The sequence below is a fragment of the Onychostoma macrolepis genome, chromosome 06 (genome assembly GCF_012432095.1).
Source record: "Onychostoma macrolepis isolate SWU-2019 chromosome 06, ASM1243209v1, whole genome shotgun sequence".
NCBI lineage: Eukaryota > Metazoa > Chordata > Actinopteri > Cypriniformes > Cyprinidae > Onychostoma > Onychostoma macrolepis.
The window spans coordinates 9482731-9507898 of record NC_081160.1 but is presented as its reverse complement, the minus strand read 5'-3'; the positions used below and the strand labels follow the sequence as shown (position 1 = coordinate 9507898).

Below are 25168 nucleotides of genomic sequence, written 5' to 3'. Positions count from 1 at the left end.
CTATAGAAAGGGTTGTTTTTCTATTTTTTTTCCTTCAGAGGTGGTTTAATAACATTTCCATGCTGCCTCTGTATTCGGTTGTTTCATTAAAACCTTGTGTGTATTGAGGTCAGACGTAAATCCCTCCTTCTAAGATCCTTAAATCTTGAAGCTGAACTGGTCTTTTCTACTGCGAGTTCGGGATTCTTCATGTCAGTCTCCGATTCAATGATCAATGACATATTTGATTAGACTGTCGCCTCACTTTCTTTATTAATCTTGTGACCAAAACAATTCCAGACAAAAGAGGCGGATGCTCAGTAAAATCCCTCTTCATCAGGCACCTTACTTCCTCATTCTTCACACCTCCTCCTCCCATCAGTCCCTGCTGCACGAGTACCAGCGCTGATAATTCTCTGCTTGAAAAAAGACATGAAAGCACTCATGGATGAAAGAAACTCGGATTTAATCTTTCTCTCGCTCACACTTCCAGTACACTGTGTCGATCATTTTTCTCAGGAAGAGTGTGGATGCGAAAGGGGGAGGACAGAAGAAAAGAGAGAATGGGTGCAAACTCATTCTGATCATTAGTGAGAAGAAAGAAGTTTTCTAGCCCTAATGTGTATGGTGACGAATAAGAGTGTCTGTGATAATGAAAGGAAAAACTTCTTTAAATTCATTTGAATTCATGTTGGTTTCATTTGATTTTGAAAAACTTTGAAAAGTTTACATTCAATGACTCTAAAATGTCATGTGGTGCAACCAATAAGAAAAAAGTAATTATGTCTGCTTACACCTTGTGAGTGTACACATCTTAATAATTTTGATTTAAGTATTTTTACAAATATCTTTAATTATTTATACATAAATATTACATTCTGGTGGAGTCGCACCTTGCCTCAAAATGGTCATATTATTTAATATTTTAAGAGACTTACTGACCTTGACAAACATTCATGAGGGCCGTCAGGAGTCCTTCAAATGATATAATTTCCTGTTTTGTTGTTTTTTGTTTTTTTCGGTGCTGATCGAGTCGAGTCCCAATCCCGCCCCCCTCTCTCTCTCTCTCACTTCACTTCCTGTCACTGCTATACTGTCCTATCAAAATAAAAGATGAAAATACCAATAAATAAATAAAAATTTGAAAAGAACTAACCATAGTAAAAAAGTTTGTTTACAAGTGTCACAGTTAGACATTTCTGTAATTTATTCTGTATACAGTTATTTACTGTATATCACCCAGTATAATACTGCAAATTCCCTTTACAGTAAATAACTGTAATACGCTTTGCATCATGGGAATTTTCTGTGACGTCAGACCCCACATAAAGAGACTTACTGTATTTTTTAAAATTGTACTGTATTTGCTGTAACGGTCTCTTTGGCGCCATTCTATTGAGGTCGTTTTATTTTCCTAATTTCTTACATTTGGATTGACACAATTTGCCCTGCACCGTGTCTACAACACCGCAACAGCTTGGGACTGACTACTGGATGTAACACTACTGTGTTACATCGCTTGTAATGATTGGAAAAATCCATTTGTACTTCGTGTCAGAAACAGCGCGAACGCTTGGAGTACATCTGCTCGTCAGAAATATACCGGGGCATCAGTTTACTGTCCGCATTCACTGCAGATAATATATATAATGGGTTCTATATTGTTGTCTGTTGTTGAGTTGCGCCGCACCGCACCACTCGCGTCCGAGGAAGACACGGAAGCAGCGGGGCAGCGCTGAGAGTGGGAGAGCTCCGGAGAACATCTGCGCTGTGTGTCGATGCACCTTACGAGAGAATAAGACCAGCAAGCAAGGTATGTACGTTTGTCTGTGTGTTTGTGTCAGATTTCTGCACACCAGTTTAACCCATAGTAACATTTACTCGTCAACATGGCGGTTACAGAACTTTACTATGGTAAACTGCGCTGTTGTTTCAAACGACTTTTGTCATCTTATTGAATTAAGTTACCGAATTAAAATTATTTTTAACAAGCAACGCTTATTTTATATTAACATTAGGTTAACTAATGTGAAATTTAGTTCAGGTGTTAGTAGTTAATGTTGGCCAGTAGCCTATTGAGAAAATAAAATCATATGTTAGCTAAGTTAAACTAGTTTAATGGCTAGCTGCCTTTCTAGTTTTAGAATTAGTTTGTTATAGTTTTTAATGGAATTTAAGATTTATTGCACTTTTTGTATTTGTGTTTTAAAGGCAACTGCAATGAAGCATCAAGAAAGACATGAACATGCCAGCCACCCTGAGACTGATAATTCATGGTAAGAGAACAACTATGGTTTTGAGAGATTTGTGTATTCTATATGAGGTTTGCCTTTTAAAAAGTGTGCTATTTCTACTTCTTGTTTTTCAGAGAAGACATTTCTGTCACTAACAAAGTGGATGGTGAGCAAAGATGGTGGCCACGTTTTGGAGCAGCACCTGAGTTTTGCAGATAGCTATGTATTCTTTGGCTGCTTGTCTTTTTTTCCCTGTTATGTTTCTGTTCCCGAAAGATTCTTTGTAAGATGAATCCAGAGGACACAACATAATGCACTGCAAAACGTCCTAAGACAGGAGAAATGGTGAAGATGCACTGTTCCAGCATTGGAAGACTGTATTTTTAAGTGTTATACATGCAGTGTTTTAAATAAAGAATTTGGTATTTTGTAATTATTGTGTCTGTTTTAATTGAATGCCAGAAGTACCTATGTAGAGTGAAAATAAAATGAATTATATATAAAAATGTAATTATATATAAAAATTATAAAATCTAATGAAATCTATATTAAAATGAATGAATTACAGTAGTATACTGATGAATTTGATTTTATTTACAGTAATTTACTGTAAAACAGTAGTTTTCACCTGTGAATCAAATAGTTTGCTACTGTAAATCTCAATTACAGTAAGTTACTGTAAAAACCCTTTGAAATGTCTAACAGTGTGTTTCATTCTTTAAATTAGCCTTTCTCTTCATTATGAGTACAGTTTTTCATTTTATGTCCCTCAAAAACATCAAAATGAATTTTAATTCAAAAATTTCTTTAAATACCTTAGTTGTATTAAAGTCATTGTTTGTATGATTTGCTTCATTTATTTATTTTTTAAATAGATTAAGACAAAAAAGGACTGGCATGTCATTAACTCTTACAAATGTACAATAAACCATCAGCACCACTACAGCTGCTGCATCCATATTTATTTCTAAGCTACTAAATTTGGGAATGTTTGGGGAAAAAAAATATTAACATTTGGGGCCTAATGTTAATAACCAAGTGAGATTATAGAAATAAGAGGAGATATTTAAGATGTCTTTTCAAATTCAAATGATTAGAAGACAAATAAATAAATAAATCAACAGATAAGGAAAAAGGAAACAAAGAAAGTACAATATGATGCACTATATACAGTATGTAAATATTATCTCTCCTAAAAAGAGTAGCAGGCAGCACTGGCAGGGTAAACAAGAGGAAGGTCTGCCAGGCTCAGTGCCAAAGATGGACAGGGGTTTGTTCAACACCTCAGCGTGTGTGACATGTCTAACAGCAGCATGCTGATCTCTCCGATCCTCATTAACCTGCCGCAGAGCAGAGAGGGGAAGCACGGGGCACAGGGGCGCACAGCAATCACAGAACTCATTATGGACCCTAAAAGAGTTGGCCAGAGCGAGTGCACAAAAGAGAGAGAGAGAAACAGAGAATAGCCAAAGGAATGAGCTGGCTGGCATCTTTGGAAAATTAAAGAACAGCCTTTTGCTGAAGACTTCTCTGTAAATGAGATATAAGTGGGATTCACACAATGCAAAAGACATTCACAGCACTGCCGATTGTGGCCCCAGAATTTGATTCAAATCAACTGCCTGTTTTCCTCCCTGATAATATAAAAGCAGTCATCCAATGCCCTCTCCAGAGACAACATGCCAGGCCTCAGGCCCTTTGAGCAAAAGCCCAGACAAAGAATCATCTCAGAATATGACCTCCGGAGGGCCCACTCATAAACAGGCAGCACTCAAAGGAAGAAGGGAGCATAATTGTGGAGGGGACAGTGGTCCAACACCAGGTCCCCTGGTTGAGAGGTCTTGAATCCAAAAACAGTCATTTTCTCTTCTTGGCTAGCATGTGTAGGAGGTAATTGTGCCCCCTGGGTGTGTCCTCTAGATGAATAGTATGATCCGAAAAATGAGAGCCACATATACAAGCGGTCTTTGGACTTTGGCCTGCATGGAATAAAATCATATGGAGTGCAGTTTAAAGTTAATTGTCACAATAAAATGTCATATGGTGTAACCATCAAGAATAACAGCATATTTCCTTACACCTTGAATATATGTAAATGTATGCATCTTAATATTTTTTTAAATCAATTTTTATTTGTTCAAAATTCCTAGAATAGGCTAAATATTATGTTAATTGCCACAAATAACTGTTAATTGCCACACATAACTATCTTGGTTGCAAAAATGTATAATTTTTATATAGCCTATTTTAATTGGACAATAATAAATACTGGATTTTCTTTTAAAAAGGTAGCCTAACTGATTTAAATTTTTGGTTACACTTTATTTTAAGGTGTTCTTGTTACAGTGTAATCATTTAACTACTGAGTAATATTAATTAACTACATGATTTGGCTTATTACTTGCATGTAGGCTAATTATGCATACTATTATTATAATAGTAAGTACACGTAACCTGTAACAAGGACACCTTAAAGTGTTCCCAAATTTTTCATGTTAACTTAACATTAAACATTTTTCATTCATGTGCGCATTCACAAAAATGAGAGGGACGCCGACTTTAAGAGGCCTTTTTGCTTGCTTTGCAGTAAACTTTGGCATATTGTATTTATTTATTTGTGCGAGCGAGTGTCAAGTATTTGCGTCTAGTCGCCTCTTTTAACCGTATCTCCAAGAGACAGTGCGAAGAGATTAAAATGCTTCACCGCTTGTCGTTAAAGCTCCTGAGGTAATTGTTTTGGACAGTTCTATCTCTCTGGGACAAAGACCCTCGGTGATGAGGGGGACGAACAACTGCGCGAGCCGTGCGGGTGACAGTCGAGCCGCGGGAAAATATCGTGCGGGGGGTTGTGGGCAAGCACCGGTAATGAATCTGCCAACAGACGCCGTGGGAAAAAAAAAAAATTGAATCTGAGGTGATATGACCGAATCCGACTCCCCCTTATTCATTAAAACCTACCTTAAAACATCAATTCATTGCGGTGGTTTGACGAGGGTCGGGACTGACAGAGATGTTTAAGTTGGTTGCGGCGGCGGAAGCGGATGTGACAGCTCCAGGTGTAATTATACGCGCCAAACTCGCGACTCAGATTAACAGTGCGGCGCTTTGCGTCAAACATTAAAGACAGATCTGCGCTGATGAGGCGCTTCACTTCATCTAAGTCAAACTCCACCATCTCTCGGAACATCTCAGGGGTCTGTTTGCCTTTTCCAATTATAAAGGTGTGACAATAGACCCAACGAATGTATTGTAATTCTTTCATGCAAGAATGATTGTAGAGGAAAATGGAGAACACTGAGGTTTGATCAAAATGTGCCAATTTGATTCATGTTTATTTCAAATGTACAGTTATTATCTGAGCTCCCGTGTCTTATTCATAAAACAGTGATTTATTTTTCAATCTCAGCACTGTTGTTTCAGCTATCTGGGATCAGCTTTTGGATAAGTCCCACAGTTCCCTGGGGTGAGCGCTTCCTCCATAATGTGACAGCTTTCAAGATCTGAAGCAACACTGCTCTCTAGTGGTTACTTTCTATAAGATAGAGGCCATATTTTTGCATTATCCAAATTAAATGCATAACCCTCTTGTAAATGTGAGTTACCTATATTTTAAGTAAAGCCAGATATCATAATAATAATACATACATACATAGATGTGACACAATGTTACTATATTACCAGGAAAAAAAGGTTTTGAAAAATTATATTTTATTCATGTAGAATATTTCATTGTTTTATTCTGTAGAGGACACCAGTCCTGTTTTTTGTTTTGTTTTGTTTTGTTTTGTTTTGTTTTTTCATAAAAAGATGTGAATAGACATGAAAATGCAAAAACAGTGGGATCAAATCAATTTTTATTTTTATACCAAACTTTATATAAAGATGATTCTCAACTATATTATGAAAGATGTGTGAAGAATGATTTGATATACCATTTTTCTTTATGCAAAATGTGTGTAAAATGGTAGGTTTTCCACTTATGTACAATGTATCTATAAACTATCTAATTTGCATATTAATGTGGGGCAACATAATGAAAAAAATAAGTGTAATAGTGGGAGTAATAATTGTTGTGTATCCTAAAATGACTAATAAACATGCTTTAAGTCCTGGTGTCTTGCAGTTGACATATGAAATTGATGTCCTGTTTCATAACAGAAAGCCATATTTTGATTTGAAAACCCATAAAATTATGCTGAGATGTTGATTTATCACAAAAAAAAAAAAAAAAAAAAAGTGAAAACTAGTCAGATTTAAATGATCATTACAAAATCGTATCATATTTCCAAGGGTGTTATATCACTAAATTAATGTCAGCCATTTTTAAAGACCAAGCAGATGCAGTGGTCTTGGAGAAACTTCCAAACATTTGGTATCTATGAAAATCCCTGAATGGCTCTTTACAGGACATCCAGTGACATGTAAAGTCTCAGAGAAATCGTTAAAAAATAATGTCCACTACAGAGGACAAAACTCCATAGCTGGTATATATCACGTTATGTATATTTGATATATATTTCCATAATAATTATATTATTTTATTATGTCTGTCAGTGATAGACCACTTCTAAATCATCTGATATTTAACTTTATCATAGTTGTCATTATGGTGGCTCTAGATAGTTTGAGGGATACTTATTCAGTAGACTGCACCTGACCTAGAGAAATGGGTGACATTTCTTTTTTTCTTTTTCTTTTTTTCTCATGAGAAAGTTGAGATCACAAGAAATGTTCTGTTATTTTTGAGGTGGCCAAGGCAGTCATATAGCAAGAGGTCAAAGATTCTACACTGATGGCCATTCAAATATATCAGTTTATTCTGACAAAAATTTGCAAGCAGCGTTTAAATCATAAATATTTTTTTATATTATAGATGTTTTACCAGTACTTTTTGGAGCTATTGCCATTGAGATAAATGGGAATGTTAATGGACTTATTTGGTTGTACACAGTGTTACATTTTACATAAAGGTTAATGAAATAGTTTATGAAGCTGGTTGAAGAGTACACCACCTATCAATTTTTTCATCCATGACCAGACGATGTGACTAAAGGACTGCAAACTGGAATCTCATAATTTAGTATGATTGATTTTAGTTTTTTATTATGAATGATATTTTGTTTAGTTCAATGAAATTTCTGCAGTTAAAAAAAAAGAATAAAAAAGCATAAGAAATCTGGAGCCAAGGAAAAAAATAGAATGAAAGAAAATAAATCAATATATAGACATGAAAAAAATATTAGTTACAATGCATTAATAATCAGAACTGGTGGATAAGCCTGTATCACCTGTATCTGATTATGACTTTTTAACAGTCTAAAAGAAATAGTTCATCCGGGAGTAAAAATTCAGTTATCACTTTTTTTTTTCTTCTCCACAAAAGTAGAAGTTTAGCAGAATGTTGAGGTTGCTCTTTTTCATACAGTGAAAGTGAATGGTAACTAGGCGCTTTTCAGAGCTGTGGCTGTCAGTAGAACAAAAAGTGAAAAATTCCCACCTTTAAAAGCTATTTGAAATAGTGATAATAAAGACAAATTTAATGTATCTGATGAAATTATCATTGATATTTATAGAATATTTTCTGTAAACCCTGTAGCACCCCCTTCCGGCCCCCGGGTACATTTAATTATTTCTTTAATTAAAATTGTATCAAAATTTGATTACTTTCAATTATATTCTCATGTAAAATATCCTCCTAAATCTCCTTTTGTGGTATATGGAGGGCAAATATCTATACACATTCAGAAAAGGGGGAGTAAATGATAACAGAAAAAAATTACTTTAAACATTGGGAAAGTATCATTGTCATATATACATAACTCTACACACATTCCTCTCGCAGTGAGAATGGCTGATTCTCTGTGTCGCTGGCTGATGCTTTGCTGACTGATGGAATAAGCAGGAGAAGCAGGCCAGTGAGCAGGCAGAGGAAGGCAGCAGTGGGAGCCAGCATAAAAGACGGACCATAGTGCACACTGAGCTGCAGACTGGGGCACACTAAGCGTCTGCGCTGGAGACCGTACCGCTCTAAAGAGTCTGAGACCTGCACCCACACAGCAAACAGCATCACTACAGACATGATTAAGATGCCTATATGGGAAAGAAGAGAAAAAGAGTGAATGTTTCAGCCAAATCACTATAGAATCACTGGCAATTGGATGTTTTGGCAACTTTTTTCTCACCCCCGGTTATAAAGAGAGCACCTCCAGTCTCATAAAGACGATGGCTGGTCCCTGGGGTTGCACAAATTGTGACGAACCCACCAATCATAACCAAGATGACACCCAGCACAAATATAACACACCAAAAGGCCTTTGCACTAACAATGGAAATCAAATCATTTTATGTTATTTTGACAACAGTAAATGAGAAAAAATTGCAAGAAAGAACAAACTGATACTTGAGATCTCACCTGTGGCAGAGTCTGAGGTTAGAACATTGTTGGGAAGTCCAGAAACCGGAGCATGAGACAAGTAAGCTGGCACGCAGACCTTCTGGGAATGTTGATTGGCTGGTGAAAAATGAAGCAGTATGTTTACAAGAAAGAGCAAACAGAAAAGATGCAAATCGAGGTCATTTAAAAATAAGTATCTTTAGAAAAGAGAAAGAGAAGAACAGGTGTATCCCGATTTAAAAGTATACAGAGCATTCAGAAACTATTCAGAACCCTTATTTTTCATATATATTTTTTCATGTTGCAGCCTATTGCGAATTAGAGGAACTTTGGAATAATCAGACTTAGACTCTTTTCTAAAGCAGGTCTGACCAAACTGAGGCAGGCCTTGGTAAGCGAGTTGAACCTGATGGTCACTGTGGTTGAGCTCCAAAGATCTGTGTGGAGATAGGAGAAATATGCAGAAGGACAGCCATCACTGAAACACTCCACCAATCTGGACTTTATATATAGGCCAGGCAGGGCACACTGCAGTGACAGATACAACCAACAGCAGCAGACATGTTTATAGGGGGTTGGCAAATCAATGTGTTACCCTTTTGCTGTTGGTCGTTACTTGATTTTGCTGATTGAACTTGTTGAATCTGTGTTTGTCATCTATTAGAATGTCTGAGAAGTGCCATGCTGTAATCTGGTGACTGTTGGCATTGATCAGTATCTGTCGGTGTGGTGTGAATTAGCCTTATGACAGAATGCCCCAATAGAAGCCTCTTCTCAGTGAAGACACATGAATGTCTGCTTGGTTAAAAAAAAAAAGTACATAAAGAACACTCTAGCTGTGACAAGAAGATTCTCATCTCGTGGCGTATATTCCAAGCGTTTTACTGTGGTGAGAAACAAACCGAAATGGCAAGTTATTTATGAAAATCTTGCATTGCAGTCCTGTGTTCGAGCACATATCCTTTTAAGAAATCAATTATAATAAATTTTAATAAAACACAAGACTACATTATAAAACTCTATGAGTAGGCTATTTAATATCTGTTGTTCTCCGGTTGTCAGTCAGAAGGACAGTTATTGCATGAAAGTTATAGGCCCATATACAGGTGCATCTCAATAAATTAGAATGTCGTGGAAAAGTTCATTTATTTCAGTAATTCAACTCAAATTGTGAAACTCGTGTATTAAATAAATTCAATGCATACAGACTGAAGTAGTTTAAGTCTTTGGTTCTTTTAATTGTGATGATTTTGGCTCACATTTAACAAAAACCCACCAATTCACTATCTCAACAAATTAGAATATGGTGACATGCCAATCAGCTAATCAACTCTAAACACCTGCAAAGGTTTCCTGAGCCTTCAAAATGGTCTCTCAGTTTGGTTCACTAGGCTACACAATCATGGGGAAGACTGCTGATCTGACAGTCGTCCAGAAGACAATCATTGACACCCTTCACAAGGAGGGTAAGCCACAAACATTCATTGCCAAAGAAGCTGGCTGTTCACAGAGTGCTGTATCCAAGCATGTTAACAGAAAGTTGAGTGGAAGAAAAAGATGCACAACCAACCGAGAGAACTGCAGCCTTATGAGGATTGTCAAGCAAAGTCGATTCAAGAATTTGGGTGAACTTCACAAGGAATGGACTGAGGCTGGGGTCATGGCATCAAGAGCCACCACACACAGACGTGTCAAGGAATTTGGCTACAGTTGTCGTATTCCTCTTGTTAAGCCACTCCTGAACCACAGACATCAGAGGCGTCTTACCTGGGCTAAGAGAAGAAGAACTGGACTGTTGCCCAGTGGTCCAAAGTCCTCTTTTCAGATGAGAGCAAGTTTTGCATTTCATTTGGAAACCAAGGTCCTAGAGTCTGGAGGAAGGGTGCAGAAGCTCATAGCCCAAGTTGCTTGAAGTCCAGTGTTAAGTTTCCACAGTCTGTGATGATTTGGGGTGCAATGTCATCTGCTGGTGTTGGTCCATTGTGTTTTTTGAAAACCAAAATCACTGTACCCGTTTACCAAGACATTTTGGAGCACTTCATGCTTCCTTCTGCTGACCAGCTTTTTAAAGATGCTGATTTCATTTTCCAGCAGGATTTGGCACCTGCCCCCACTGCCAAAAGCACCAAAAGTTGGTTAAATGACCATGGTGTTGGTGTGCTTGACTGGCCAGCAAACCCACCAGACCTGAACCCAATAGAGAATCTATGGGATATTGTCAAGAGGGAAATGAGAAACAAGAAACCAAAAAAATGCAGATGAGCTGAAGGCCACTGTCAAAGAAACCTGGGCTTCCATACCACCTCAGCAGTGCCACAAACTGATCACCTCCATGTCACGCCGAATTGAGGCAGTAATTAAAGCAAAGGGAGCCTCTACCAAATATTGAGTACAAATACAGTAAATGAACATACTTTCCAGAAGGCCAACAATTCACTAAAAATGTTTTTTTTTTTTTACTATTGGTCTTATGAAGTATTCTAATTTGTTGAGATAGTGAATTGGTGGGTTTTTGTTAAATGTGAGCCAAAATCATCACAATTAAAAGAACCAAAGACTTAAACTACTTCAGTCTGTGTGCATTGAATTTATTTAATACACGAGTATCACAATTTGAGTTGAATTACTGAAATAAATGAACTTTTCCATGACATTCTAATTTATTGAGATGCACCTGTATACCCAAGCCTATTATTCTTTCCTTTTTATCTTAGTGTTTAAAATATTTTGAAACTAATTAATTAATTAAACAAACAGACTTACTGGGTGAGCAGGGTAGGCTATGACAGCCGTCATATCATACCCTGCCGTGCCCAGCTGATGCAAAGCATAGAATTTATATCTACACAGATTATATCAAGCCCTGTCTAGGCTCTGCCCTGGTACGAGTTGTGTCGAGCTATTCATTAGTCTGCTTGTTTGATGGAAAAAAAGATGAAATGTAGTTGCAATAAAGGTGTTAAGAATCAACTGCAGCCACGGAGGACTATTATTCTGCTGCGTGAAAACTGCGGAAGAACTGATGAAGACATGAGGTGTGTTCGACTTGCAGCAGCTCTGAGCAGAATGACCGGTGTATGACATCAAAATACCGCAAGAGTGATTCGAAAGCATAAAGGCCCTGATCACACCGAACGCGTTTTTTGCAGTGAGAGGCACCTTTTAAAAAATTATTTTCTGTTGGCAGTAAATGTTCTGCGAGCTGTTTATGCGCCCCGGGCGCCTCGCGTTTTTGCAGGAACTCTCTGAGCGCCTGAAGTTGAAAAAAAAAAAAAGCTACTACAAGGAGATGGTCCTCACTGCAGAACACAAGATTCAGGGGGTGTGGTTGGATCTAAATCCAACTCCTCCCACCTTAAATTTATCTAAACCTATCTATCAGTAGGATAGTTGTGTATAGGTTTATATATTGTCTTACTCCATTGTTGTATGCCTGTATTTATGTAGCACCGAGGTCCTGTGAGGCACGACATTTCGTTCCACTGTATGACCCCGCATGTAGCGGAATGACAATAAAGCTCAACTTGACTTGACTTGACTTGAAACCCACCCATCTCCATCCCTAAACCTACCCATCTCCACCCCTAAACCTACCGATCTCCACCCCCTGGATGTGGATCCAACCCCGCCCCCTGGATCTTTTGTTCTGCAGTGATGGGCTACTGACTGTTATGTTGTTTATAGGTACACAATAACCTTTATAGGAGGCTCAACACAATGATCACACAGTACGTCCATTGAACCCACGGCTTTAATGATCCCCCCTCACACAAACACCAACACAAGGTTCCTACCTCGTAGTTAACCTGATACTACATCCCCCTTTCTAAACAAAGGATAATCTTGAGCAGATGGAAGAATAACATTAAGAGCATTTCTAAACTGTAACAGAAGGCTCTTTCGATTACTTCTTATACTGCAATATATATCCAATGATTAAATATAATCATTAAAATGTGATCAAGATCAGTAACAGTAATAACACACAATTATAATTCTCAACTTTTACCATACTGTTCAGCTATGATGCACTTTGAACATGTGCTTCTGTAAACACTTAATCAACAACATAAATTGGCGACAATCAACTACTCCTTGCTGGGAAACGTCTCTCACACGCTGGAGTCTGCCGACTGGCTACACTCTGTGCTCCTGGTGTGGCAGGAGTGTGTGTGGCGTTAGGAACCGTGCTCTCTGATGCTGGCTCAGTTGAGTTGGCAGGTTCTCCAGGAGCCACAGGGGTTGGCGAAAGATGGTATCTGTTTCTTCGCAGAGTGCCCCCAGGCGTCTCAATGATGTATGACCTTGGTGTCCCGGCAGTAGACACCACAGTGCCTCTGTCCACTGTATCTTTGACCCACACATGATCACCAGGGTGAAGGTATGGTAAGTCGCGTGCTCTGTGTCTTCGGTCATAATTCTGTCGCAGTTTTTGTCTGTACCTTAGTTCTGTCCTTTTCAGGTTGTCCATGTCTGCGCACCCTGGGTTAAGCTTGGATGGAATGACAGGAACTGGCGTTCTTATTTTCCTTCCTATTAGAAGCTCAGTGGGACTGTATCCGTTCGCCAGGGGAGCAGCTCGATAAGCCATCAGGGCAAGATAAGGGTCGCTGGATTTCTTGAGGAGACTTTTGACTGTCCTCACAGCACGCTCCGCCTCCCCGTTGCTCTGTGGGAAATGGGGACTGGATGTCACATGACTAAAGCCCCAATCCTGTGCAAACTGTCTGAAGATCTCGGAGGCAAACTGTGGGCCGTTGTCTGAGCGGACCACTTCAGGTATACCATGACGTGCAAAAATAGACTTGAAGTGATCAACTACAGCTCCAGATGTGGTGGATGTCAGTTTGGCTACTTCAAAATATCTGGAGAAATAGTCCACAATGACCAGGTATTGTCTGTTGTCTATGTGGAACAAATCTGCTCCTACAGTGGACCATGGTCTTGGCGGAACTCAGTAGGCATCATCGCTTTGAAATTTACTCTCTCGGCTACACACATCACATTTCTCTATCATGTTTGTCAGCTCTCTGCTGAGCCCTGGCCACCACACTGAATGCTTAGCTCGTTCTCTGCATTTTGTTATTCCCAGATGGCCCTCGTGCAGCTTGGACAGGATGTCTGCCCTGAGTGATGCTGGGATGACTATCCTGCTGCCATACAATAGTAGACCATCTTGAATTGTGAGCACACCTGAAAATGGCAGATACGGCTGGAACACTTTGTTAATGGAAAATTTATCTGGCCATCCTTCGACACAGAATTTCTTTAAGTGCTGGATTGTGGGGTCGTCGTCCTGGTGTCTCTGAATTTCCTTAACCTCTTTTCTGTAGCTGGGAGATTTGCTGCGACGGAGTCGACATAGAGGTTGATTTCTTCTGCAATCCTTCTGCAGTGTGACTGACAGGAGCTCGGGACAGCACATCCGCAGTTGCAATGTCTTTGCCAGCCACATGTGATATGGTGTAGGCAAACCGTGACATCGCATGCGCAGACGCTGTATGCGTGGAGGAAGTTCATCTAAGCTCTTTGAGCCTAGTAGAGGAATCAGGGGCTTGTGGTCGGTTTCAATGTGAAAACTCTTCCCAATGAGGAACTCTGCGAACCTCTCGCAGGCCCATGTTGATGCTAGCGCCCTTCTCGATCTGGGCGTAACGCTGCTCAGTGTTGCTGAGGGCTCTCGAGGCATACGCCACAGGTTTCCACTCTGTGTCTGTTTGCCGCTGGAGAAGAACGGCGCCCATCCCATATGAAGAAGAGTCAGCGGAGACACGCGTTTCAGCGTTAGGGTCATACAAAGCAAGCCCTGGGGTGTCGTCAGTTCTGCTTTGATGTTCTCTAAGGCCTGCTGTTGTTGCGCCCCCAGGCCCACATACTGGACTTTTCAGCAGGTCTCTGAGTGGTCGTGTTCTCTCAGCCAAATGAGGCAGGAACTTCCCAGGTGGTTTGTCATCCCCAGGAAGCGTCTCACCTCGCTGACGTTACTGGGTGCTGGCATGGCTTTAACAGCGCTCACTTTATCAGGATCAGCGCTGACGCCTGATGCCTCAATGACCTGCCCCAGGAACTTTATCTTGTTCTTAGAAAACTCACACTTGTCATTGAGCGTCACTCCCGCCTCCTGTAGTCGTGACAGTACTCTCCACAGTCTCTCATCATGCTCCGCCTGTGTGGCTCCCCAAATGAGCACATCATCCATCTGACACAGAACACCGACCAGGCCCTCCAGGATGCGTGACATGCGCTTCTGGAAGTGTTCTGGTGCTGACGAGATCCCAAAGCACTGGCGATTGTAACAATACCTCCCAAACGGAGTTATGAAAGTGGTAAGCAGAGATGACTCCTTGGACAGTGGAATCTGCCAAAAGCCTGCGTTGGCGTCTAGCTTTGAAAACACTTTGGCCCCAGCAAGCTGTCCTAGAGTGTGTTCAACTGAGGGAAGGGGGTGCTTCTCTCTCATAACTGATTTGTTCAGCTCTGTGAGATCGGTGCATATTCTCACCTTGCCTGTGCGTTCGGCACCACCACCATAGGCGCACACCATTCAGTCGGCCCCTCCACCTTTGAAATAACTCCCTGCTGCTCCATACGGTCCAGCTCCTCTCTAACCTTTGGCAGGAGTGGGAGGGAGATGCGTCTGGGTGTTGAGAGAGAGAAAGGCTGAGCCCCTGGTTTCAGTACTATGTTGTACTCGCCCTCCATTTTTCCTAATCCACAGAAAAGCTTTGGGAACTCCCTTTTCACTGTCTCTTTGGAGTCCAGGCTAATGTTATTTATTCTGGCGACCAACTGCAGTGCCACTGCAGCAAGCCCGCCTAGCAGTGGTGTGCACAGCCCCTCCACAACGTATATTTCCTCTTTAGTGCTTTTACTGTTCTTACTGAGAGTGGCTGTGAACTTGCCCTTCACATTCAGACGAGTCCCACCTGGCCCCAGCAGAACCCTCGTTGGTTTCTCCAGCCTGCTGAACTGGCCCTGGTTATACAGCATTTCAGGTATAGCGGTGACATCTGCGCCAGTGTCAATTTTAAAGCGTGCATTGAGATCCTCCACATGTATGTCTGTCATCCATGGGCTGCCATTTGTGTCCACTGACAGTGAACCCAGAAATGCAACTTCCTCACCAGTGTCCTCAACCACTGTAGCTACATGCATTTCACACATTCTTTTAGTTTTGCACACTCTGGCGTAATGTCCCTTTTTTCTGCAGTTATTACATATTACCTCCCTAGCTGGACACTGTTGTAGGCTATGCCATCTTGAATCACCACATCTTCCACATTGAGCCTGTCTTTCCTTCTTCGTTTTATCTATTTGCTTGTGTTGCGGCTTGGGTTGCTTTGAACGTGCGCTATCGCGCTGCCGCGCGTGCATGCTGTCAAGCTGAGCGTTGGAAATATCTGCTTTAAAGTTCATTTTTAACATTTCTTGTTGCTTCTTTACCTGCTCGCTTTGTCGAGCTCTGTTAATTGCTTTCTCAAGAGTCAGTTCAGGATCGAGTTGTAGCTGTTCTGACAAGCGTTTATCTCTCAGACCCACAACAAGTCTATCTCTCACCATTTCGTCATGCAGAGCCCCGTATCCACAGTGCTCCACTAGGCAGTGCAGCGCTGTGTGAAAGCTGTCAGCCGACTCACCCATCTCTTGCTGCCTCTGATTAAACTTTGCCCTCTCGAAGATCACATTTCTGCGTGTTACAAAGTGAGCATCCAACTTCATCTTAACTGTGTCGTACTCACTCGCTTCTTCTGGGCTGAGGTGCAGGGAAACCAATATATCCTCCGCCTCCTTCCCCATTGTGTAAATCAGTGCATTCACTTGATTTTCGTCCGCTTGCGTCTCCAATCCAGATGCGATGCGGAATCTGTCGAAGCGTTTAATCCACTTAGTCCAGTCTTCGGCTTTGAATGTGAACTTGTCTGGTGGAGAAACTTGAAACTGATTCATGTCGCCGTCAGTGAGCTCGCTAGCTTTAGCGTTAGTCCCAAACTTTCGGTAATCGGCGAAGAGAGAGAAAAAAAACTTGACGGCATCCTGCGTTATTTGTAGACGTACCTCTAGATAAAGTGCTTTACGTCTGACACCATGTTATGTGGTTTATAGGTACACAATAACCTTTATAGGAGGCTCAACACAATGATCACACAGTACGTCCATTGAACCCACGGCTTTAATGATCCCCCCCTCACACAAACACCAACACAAGGTTCCTACCTCGTAGTTAACCTGATACTACACTGACTACAAGCGGAAAGCGCCTCAGGTCATCGTGTTTTTACCCGTTCTTTAGAAAGTCCGGAGACTGCAATGCAGAAGAAACTTTTGGTGTCTGTCGTGGGTTACCTGGAGCTGTATTTTTTAAGGTTTTTGCTTATGTCAGTTTACTTAACAGCAAAACCCAAACATTTTAGAGCGCTTGTGCTATAATCCTTTGATTAGACTGACACCGTGTCCTAACTACGCGTGACGCGACGCCACAACACGCGATAAAAGGTATCTTTTCCATGTTAATCAGAGTTTTTGTCCTAACTAGCCGTGACAGCGACATGCGAAATTTCTCATTTAGAAACGGTTTCTATTTCCGCGACGTTGCGGCTGAAACAACAACATACAAATATGACAGTAGATAATCTCAGGTGATTATATGCTTTATTCAAAGTTAAACGTGTCTAATATTAGTTTAAATATCATATTGCGTGACCCTATAGCCATACTGAAAGCAACAACAGATAGTTTACCTCAGATCTTGAAAAATAAATTAAAGCAAAGATGACGTTAAAACTGTGAACTTACTGCGAACCAAGGAGTGTGTTCCATAACAAAGATGTTATCAGTCACTCAGTATGTACATTTAATTATGTTAAAAAGCTTTAATATTTATGGATTAGATTAAACATATCCATTTCGTTGCATGAGCAGTGCGCTTTCAGAGAGAGCCCGCCCACACACGCTTCTGATTGGCTGTGATATTTGATTGATTCTGTCGCGTCACGTCTGGTGTGGACACTTTAGGCTACGTTCACACTGTCAGTTTTTGGGATTGACAATAGCGTTTTCTTTACAGGTGTGAGTCTCGAAATGTCCCGTTCACACAGAAGTTTACACAGTCCCGGCGCCATGGGCGGCAATGAGGGGCTTGGCCCGCCCTGTGAGTCACTAGTGCTCGCCCTGGACGAGCCTGCTGAGTAAAGAAAACGCTGTACTATTCAAACATCTGTTATTAATTATTTACCCTTGCATTGCGAAATAGCGGATATCTGTCTCCTCCAGGCTGTCCACGGCGCGTCAATCTGAAAGGAGGCGGGGTGAAGTTACGAGCTTTCGCTGAGAGCTTGAGGATCCAATGGCGTTACGAAGTTTTACTGACAAGCTCTTTTTAATGATCGGCCCTCTGATTTAAAATAATAATGACGAATTATAATAGAGATATGAAGTATGGATATTTTTTCACGGTACACCTGACTGGGCTAGGGTATGGCAAGAGGCCAGCGTCACATTTTCAATCGTGATGGTATTCAGCACTCTTGGTCGTGTGATGTTGCTTAACTGCAGTGGCGCCTGCGCTCAGACTGTCCTGAGATTTGCCCCGCAAACATTTCAGCAGTAAATTATAGGCCCGTGTCCCGTATTTCTGTCGACTGAACCAGCCATGCCATTAATAATGAATGTATCAGTCTTTTGCATGCCAAAGTCAATTTCTGCTTATAAACATTGCATCAAATATAAAGAGAAAATCGTGCTACATGCACTTTCATGAGATCGGTTTAGATTACAACAATTAATTTGTAGCCTATTTTACAAATGTGAATACGAGGAATTCATGACAATGTTTTACATTCAAGCTACCTGTAAAATTTATAGTGAAAAGTTCTTTAAAATCATCTGGAATGCAATAAAGTAATTTTAAAAGCTGTTTTGCTGCATGGATTAAAAATAGCTAATAAATAATTCACACATCAGACAAAATTGCGTTCCAGAAAATCCTTTAAATCTTAAGGATTCAGAGCAGAGCAACAAAAAAATCTGAAAAAAATATAATCGGGCATGTTTTAGGCTTTTCCTTATTTTTATATTTTAGATGGTGATGAAAAATGACTTCATTGGACATGCCTTTAGAGAGAAATGCATCTTTACGGATTACATAATGAAAGAGTTTTTGTTTTTCGATTTGAATTATTTCGTTTTAAAGTAGTAATTTAAAGCTTTCTATAGATATATTTATCATATTTGTGACTCAATTCGTTCAAGACAAGACGGCAAGTGCATCTATTTTCCTATTTATTTTAATAAAAGCACAACGTTTTGCTGATATTGTGAATGCACACAAATAAAAGTAGACCCTTTACAGTTCCGAATGATGTATTACTCTTACCTTTATAAGCAAAAATTACGGCATATTTTAAGTTGTTTAAAAACTTTAAACAACTTGTGACCGCTCTGGCGCCTCCATGTCCTGCAAAGTGCGCTTCAGCTTCTATTCTTCACACAAACGATGCACCTAGCGCACATTTATATAGTTCAAACATTTAAACTAACATTGTGATGCTTGAACTATTTCTATATATTTCATTTTAGGCAAGTCTTGGTGCATAGAGAAGGCTAAATTGATCAAACATATAGCTTTGATCAGCTCACTGTCTGCCGCTGGCCGCTTGGTCATTACTTAGAAAACAAAAAAACCTTACATTTAACTAACAAAAAGTGCTCCAAACGTTTTTGTATTAGCTTTATAAAAAACTAAACGAAATATAATCACTTTACCATTACAGATATGACCTCATTTGTTTCTATTTCTCCTTGAGAGAGGCAGCACAGCCTTGTTAGCTTCATTACATTATGCATCAATCCCCATTTAGACTAAATGATGAAGAATCATTATCGCGTTTTGGTGATTGTTATTGGCATTTTAATCAGGCTAGGCTACTTGTCCGGTCGGGCAAGTAAAATTCTCTTTCAGTTGGCCTTTTAAAAAATCCACTTGTGGATAAGCGGACAAACGTTGATGTCGAGCCCTGCGATGTGTGTTTAGACTGCTTCAGTAGGCTAGGTCCAATCTTTACGACTCCTCTGTCTGTTGTATTGTCAGTGGAGTGGTACGTCAATTCTTCCTTGTTTTTTGTCCATTTAATTCATAATTAATGATATTATGCACTGCAATGAGGTTGATCTCATTTGTGCCCACCTGAAAAAATGAAATGCCCGTCCGTGTATTTGTGTCTGGTGCCGGGTCTGAGCTTACAGTTGTGTTTAGAATACTGTCTATGAACGTGCAATGGGAGTCAAGCCCTTATTCCTCACCAGTAACCATAGTGAGAGTGACCAAAGTAAAATCAAAGATGGCGCCGTCCATAAAACTGAAAGTCTTATCACTTTCTGACACGACAAGAGTCAAATCGAGCCACGAGTTCATTCGTCAAATCTTCATTAACCGACGTAAGCTTTTACATTTGGGTGGAGAGCGGAACATTTGAATCGCGCGGACGCGTTCGGTTTCAGAATGCGGTTGTCACATCTGTAAATAACCGAACTGTGTGTGAACGTATTATACAGGACTGACAAACGTATTTTGCTGCTTTGTGAACGTGGCCCTAAATTGCTTGTCGCGTCGCGTGTAGTTAGGACACGGTGTGACAGGACCACAGGACAGGTTATTCGGCGGTTGCCTAGCAACATAAAAAACGCAGTGCACTGCTTATGTTTTTATTGTTTTTTTTTTAAAGTCGCCCAAAAAAAAAAAAACAAAAAGCAAGGGCGTATACGTGCGCCTCGCGTTTTCAGAACTAAAAAACGTGTTCGGTGTGATCGGGGCCTTCTGCTCTCTTATTGCTCTCGTGGTACTTTGTCATACACTGACCATTTTGGGCAGTGCTGCTTCAAGTCACCCATGGTTTGATCTGTGGCTGACCAATCAGCAGAAAGGGGCATTTAATTCCCGCCCACATGTAGAAATCGAATATTCAAGCTGTTTATTCATTTTTCTACCTCCTGAACGATGAACGAAAAACGAAAATTTAAGCTTAATTCTCGTTTTTCGTTTAAAAAAAAAAAAAAAAAAAAACGAAAAAGAAGCCGTTTTCTTGTTTTTCTGCCTTCAATATTAAATCAAAAAATTTATGAACCAACACAGATTCATAAGGCTACAACCAGTGTTGAGAGTAACGCATTAAGTAAGGCAAGTTTTGTAATCAGATTACTTTTTTCAAGCAACTAGTAAAGTAACTACTTTTTAATTTACAAGAAAATATCTGAATTTTTTATTTTTTTTTAGTTGCTGACTTTTGATGATCCAATTCAACCATACTAATAAGCGTTGGGCAGTAACAAGTTACAGTAATAATATTACTTTGTGCAGTAACTAGTAGGCCTAGTGTAATTAATTACTAATAAGATTTCAGTAATAATATTACAGTTACCATCCATAAAACAGCTCATTACTTAGTTACTTAGTTACCCTGCTGATCTGAAATCCAATATTTTTATTTAATCCAATAGATTTATTTTCATAATTTTCACAACTCGCACAGGCACATGAATCACCAGTGCAGCAGGAAAGCTTGAAATATGGAAAAGTTTACATTCAGCGGATGGAAATATTGCCATTACATTGATTTTGTGAGAAGAAAAGATGAACTGAACTCCGAAGTGTAAATTGTGGCATTACTTTTCTCTGGCATTACATGGCTTGCCCACCCACATCCCTCTGATCCTGATATAAATTATATTACTATAATTAAACATCTTTTTAGGAAACAAAACATTTTCATATGAACTTATGTGATTTCTTTTGATAAAATACTTCATGAAATATTATTGTATATGGGTAACAGAGAAATTATAGCTACAATTAGCTTCAAGCTACTAGGGTTGCATGATACACCGGTATTACGGTATATCGTGATACTAAACCGCGGTGCCATTGCATTTTTTAAACGGTAGTATCTTCCATGCGGTACCGTAATATATGATGTATGCACGGCAGGAACACAGTTTAAAACGATCATTTGAACATGCTTGCCAGCAGAAACATTACAAAAAAAGTTACGGAAAAGTAGTGTAATACAGTACTTTCCATAAAAAGTAACTAATGCAATGAGCAATATTGTAATGCAATGCTTTTAAAAGTAGCTTTCCAATGGCTACAACAATGTGGGAAAAAAAAAAGAATACTTTCTGAATGCCCTGTACTAGGGGTCGACCGATTATCTGCGCCAATATTAAAGTCGGCATGAAATCAAAATGTAAAATTCTTATTTTTTTGTGGAATACTGTAGTGTTTATTATAAATAATGTATCCGTAAAAATGTTAACCTCCCTCCCCTCAAAACGACTCCTCTTCTCTTCCGGTCACATGCGATGGCGCAAGGGCGGAGCCAGTGACGTAAGGGGTAAATGCTGGGATAAACGACAGGGGGTAAAGCTGAAGCTGATGCTGATGCTGATGCTTCACTTTATAGAAATAAATGCATTGACCAGTTGACGCGAGCCATGGGGGAGTACACTACTCTTAAAAGTTGAAAGGATATTACCACAACATTACTCTTAGGACATTGCAAACTATTTATTTTTTTATGAATGACTTAACCTGATGGAGGACGCGCTCAGTCATTCGGGCAGTCTCTCTCTGTCTCTCTCTCTCTCTCTCTCTCGCTGTTAGGCATATATTGTGCCGTTGATCGTCCTCGTCATCCTTAATAAATAAATAAATAATTCTTCTTGCTAGGGTGTCAGCGGTGAATCCAGTGAATCCCCCCACAACTAACTGCAAACTGGCATTCAGATCTGCCTCCATTTTGTTAGCAACGCCCCAACTTCCAATGATCCAATCAATTCTGGAAGGATGAAATCAAGTCCCGCCCTCTCATTTCAGATTTCGTTTCACTCGGATAGACGTCACAGTAGAGAAAAAAAGACAATTGCTACTTCCGTTTCATGTCGACTTTAAGCATTTTTATGATTATCGGTATCGGTCATTTTCAAAACCGATTTGCCGATAAATGAATTTAATTTTGAAATGCGCTATTTGGCTGATGCAGCCTGTTAGAACTCAAATGTAGGTCAGTACACTTAAATCGACTCACGCTATGGATTAGTATCTGTAAATATTAAGCCGCAAAAAGACTATTTAAATGTGAATCCTGCATATTCTGTGTGTCTCTGTATATGTGAATGGCACAGATGCATGGTTTCATTTACTACACACATACTGAAGTGCACGACGCTCGCAGTGTTTTCAGCATCTGCCGTCTCAGTAAATGAGGACATAAATACATGAACAACATCCCCAGAACTGCTCTGAGAGTTACTTCATGAGCATTTGACCATTTCATTTTAGTAAAACTATCGTCATATCATATACACAGGCTACAGAAACTTAAAAGGTCCTCATGACAACCCGTCAAAATAAAAGTACGGTTTACCTACTGCTACTACTGCTACAACAATTATTACAACTTTTGATTAAATGAATAATCACACAATATGTTATTTCTTCCATGTTTTAATTTTAATTTTTATGTTTGCCAAATAGAGTTTAACTCTCATTTGATAAAAGATAAATTAAATTAATGTTTTATGCCTTCATTTGCACTGCACTGTAAATGAAAACTATTGGAAATTACTGTCACATAGGCCAATATTAAGATACTGTCACATAGGACAAGATTAGGGTGACAAAAACTGAGACATTTCAATGGGCTATTGAACCAAGTGTGCCTATAATAGGCTATTAGTGTTATAGTTTCATTAAAATAGTTGCAATCTTCTTAACTACCACAATGGAGCTATGAAGACAATTAAATAATTTACACTTATTATAGACATTGTGCTTCTTTAAGTTAATCAATTGATGCACATTAGATGATGAATTGAATAGTCACTTCTTATAGGTTATGATTTAGTCATCAGAAAAGACTGAAAGAAGAATTATGAGAGGTTATGCTATTACACATACATTTCTAACATGTAAATTATTGAAGCTTTTCAATAATTGAAAAGCTTCATTTCCCCAAGCTGTTTTGACATTAATTTTCATTTTTACACCAGACATATATATCGGTTCAAAATATCAGTTATCAGTCTACTTGGTCTGTAATAATCGGTATCTGCATCCGCCTTGAAAAACACATATCGGTCAACCCCTACCCTGTACTGTATAGGGGGGTACAAAATTCGGCACCATTTATGGGTACCTAATGAAATGACAAACTACTGTGTATATATACTGGGATTAAGAAAGTAATTTAAAAATTATTTAAGAATTATGCACAGTCTGTTTTTTCAGAATAAAGCAATATCACACAAGCGACAGTGCTATTGCTCAAGTTGCAAGTTGCATGTTAATAAAGAAAGAGTTCACCTACTTATCAAAAAAGCCAGTATGCTGCCCTGCTCTCCACTTGAACCCCTATGGTAGGAACATCTCCAAAAAAGACCTTCATGGTAGAACAGAAGGGTGTTTTCAGCCTGATTACTACTGCCTGGTTGTGCTTGAGAGATATCCTAATGAATAAGATGATAAACAAATGAGTAAATATTCTTTCTAAATTCATATTGTTCCAAATATATTAATCCTACTGAAATGTTACCATCATGTTTGGTATTTTGATGCTGGTGTCCCTACAAGGTTTAAATAACTTAAGAAGCAAACCTTCTTTAGTCAGCCAGCTTCTTATACAAAGACTGTGCAGGTCCACAGCGTAAAATTCATGTAAATTCATACAAAAATGAAAGTTCTTATTGGCATCTATGGAGTACCTTTAACATCTATGGAACCTTTCCATTGCACAGAAGGTTGTAGTTGAAAAAGATTATTTAGATTATTAAAATGTTCTTTTACTCTATGAAAAAAAAAAAATGGTTCTGGTAAGAGCTTTTCACTAAAAAGTTATTTGAGCAACCCAAAATGTTCTGTAGCATCGCTGCTAAAACTTTCTCTTAAAACCTTTATTTTTAAGAGTGTAAACAGGTATTTTATTCAAAGAATTCAAATGTTTCTTTCTCAAATGTTGTTGTTTCAGTGAAACATATCAACTACAATACAATGCAGGCTTATGATTCTGGTCTCAGGTGGATTAATTCATTCTTTGTATGTCTGACTTGTCAGATAAATGTATTGGTGAATTCTCTCATAAATCATATAATGCATGATTGGCAAATATGTCCGAGCCTTACCTTTGTGACTCTCCGTAATTTGAAAAGAGCAGCATCTCCACAAGATTCAGATGCCATAAGCCAGTAATCAGACCCAAGTGATCCCAGGAGGAACATTGAGCTTAGAGCTCCAAAAAACCCAGCCAGGAACTGTAAAACTACCAGACGCATAGCTGCTGAACAACAATTTTCTCAGTCTCTCAATCGATTTTAAATGCTCACATTACTAGTTGGTTTGTGTTACCAAAACTGTCCAGCTGACTTTTTTATATCTGTCTACATTATTTCTCGTCGTTCACACTAAATGTTTGGTTCTGTGTCTCACTGGTGTGGCCACTGTGCAATGACCAATGACAAAAAAAGGACCAGATGCTACTATTCTTAGAGTCTAGCTGTAGGGACTTATTTAAAA

General features: G+C 39.3%; 1 protein-coding gene and 1 long non-coding RNA gene across 2 annotated transcripts; both read right to left on the bottom strand.

Annotated features, from left to right (window-relative positions):
- Positions 1–218: 218 nt before the first annotated feature.
- On the bottom strand, positions 219–5375 carry LOC131542874 (uncharacterized). The gene is made up of 3 exons (XR_009271809.1): positions 5172–5375; positions 922–1077; positions 219–395 (listed from the first exon to the last, which is right to left on the bottom strand). It is a non-coding gene; the product is annotated as an uncharacterized LOC131542874 (long non-coding RNA).
- Positions 5376–6954: 1579 nt separating this feature from the next.
- Positions 6955–25086, bottom strand: tmem182b (transmembrane protein 182b). The gene is made up of 5 exons (XM_058778647.1): positions 24778–25086; positions 23967–24105; positions 8626–8724; positions 8396–8446; positions 6955–8303 (listed from the first exon to the last, which is right to left on the bottom strand). The coding sequence occupies exons 1-5, from the start codon at positions 24925–24927 to the stop codon at positions 8035–8037; spliced, it is 708 nt and encodes a 235-aa protein (XP_058634630.1). The 5' UTR covers positions 24928–25086; the 3' UTR covers positions 6955–8034.
- Between the last annotated feature and the right edge of the window lie 82 nt (positions 25087–25168).

Bases quoted from the DNA above. Each gene is read 5' to 3' on its own strand.
- tmem182b (XM_058778647.1), bottom strand. From the start codon at position 24,927: ATGCGTCTGGTAGTTTTACAGTTCCTGGCTGGGTTTTTTGGAGCTCTA. The intron at 8,725-23,966 runs GTAGGTGAACTC...ATTTTTCACCAG, and splicing joins CATACTGGCTTTTTTGATAA to CCAATCAACATTCCCAGAAG. The intron at 8,304-8,395 runs GTGAGAAAAAAG...TTTCCCATATAG, and splicing joins TGCTCTCTTTATAACCGGGG to GCATCTTAATCATGTCTGTA.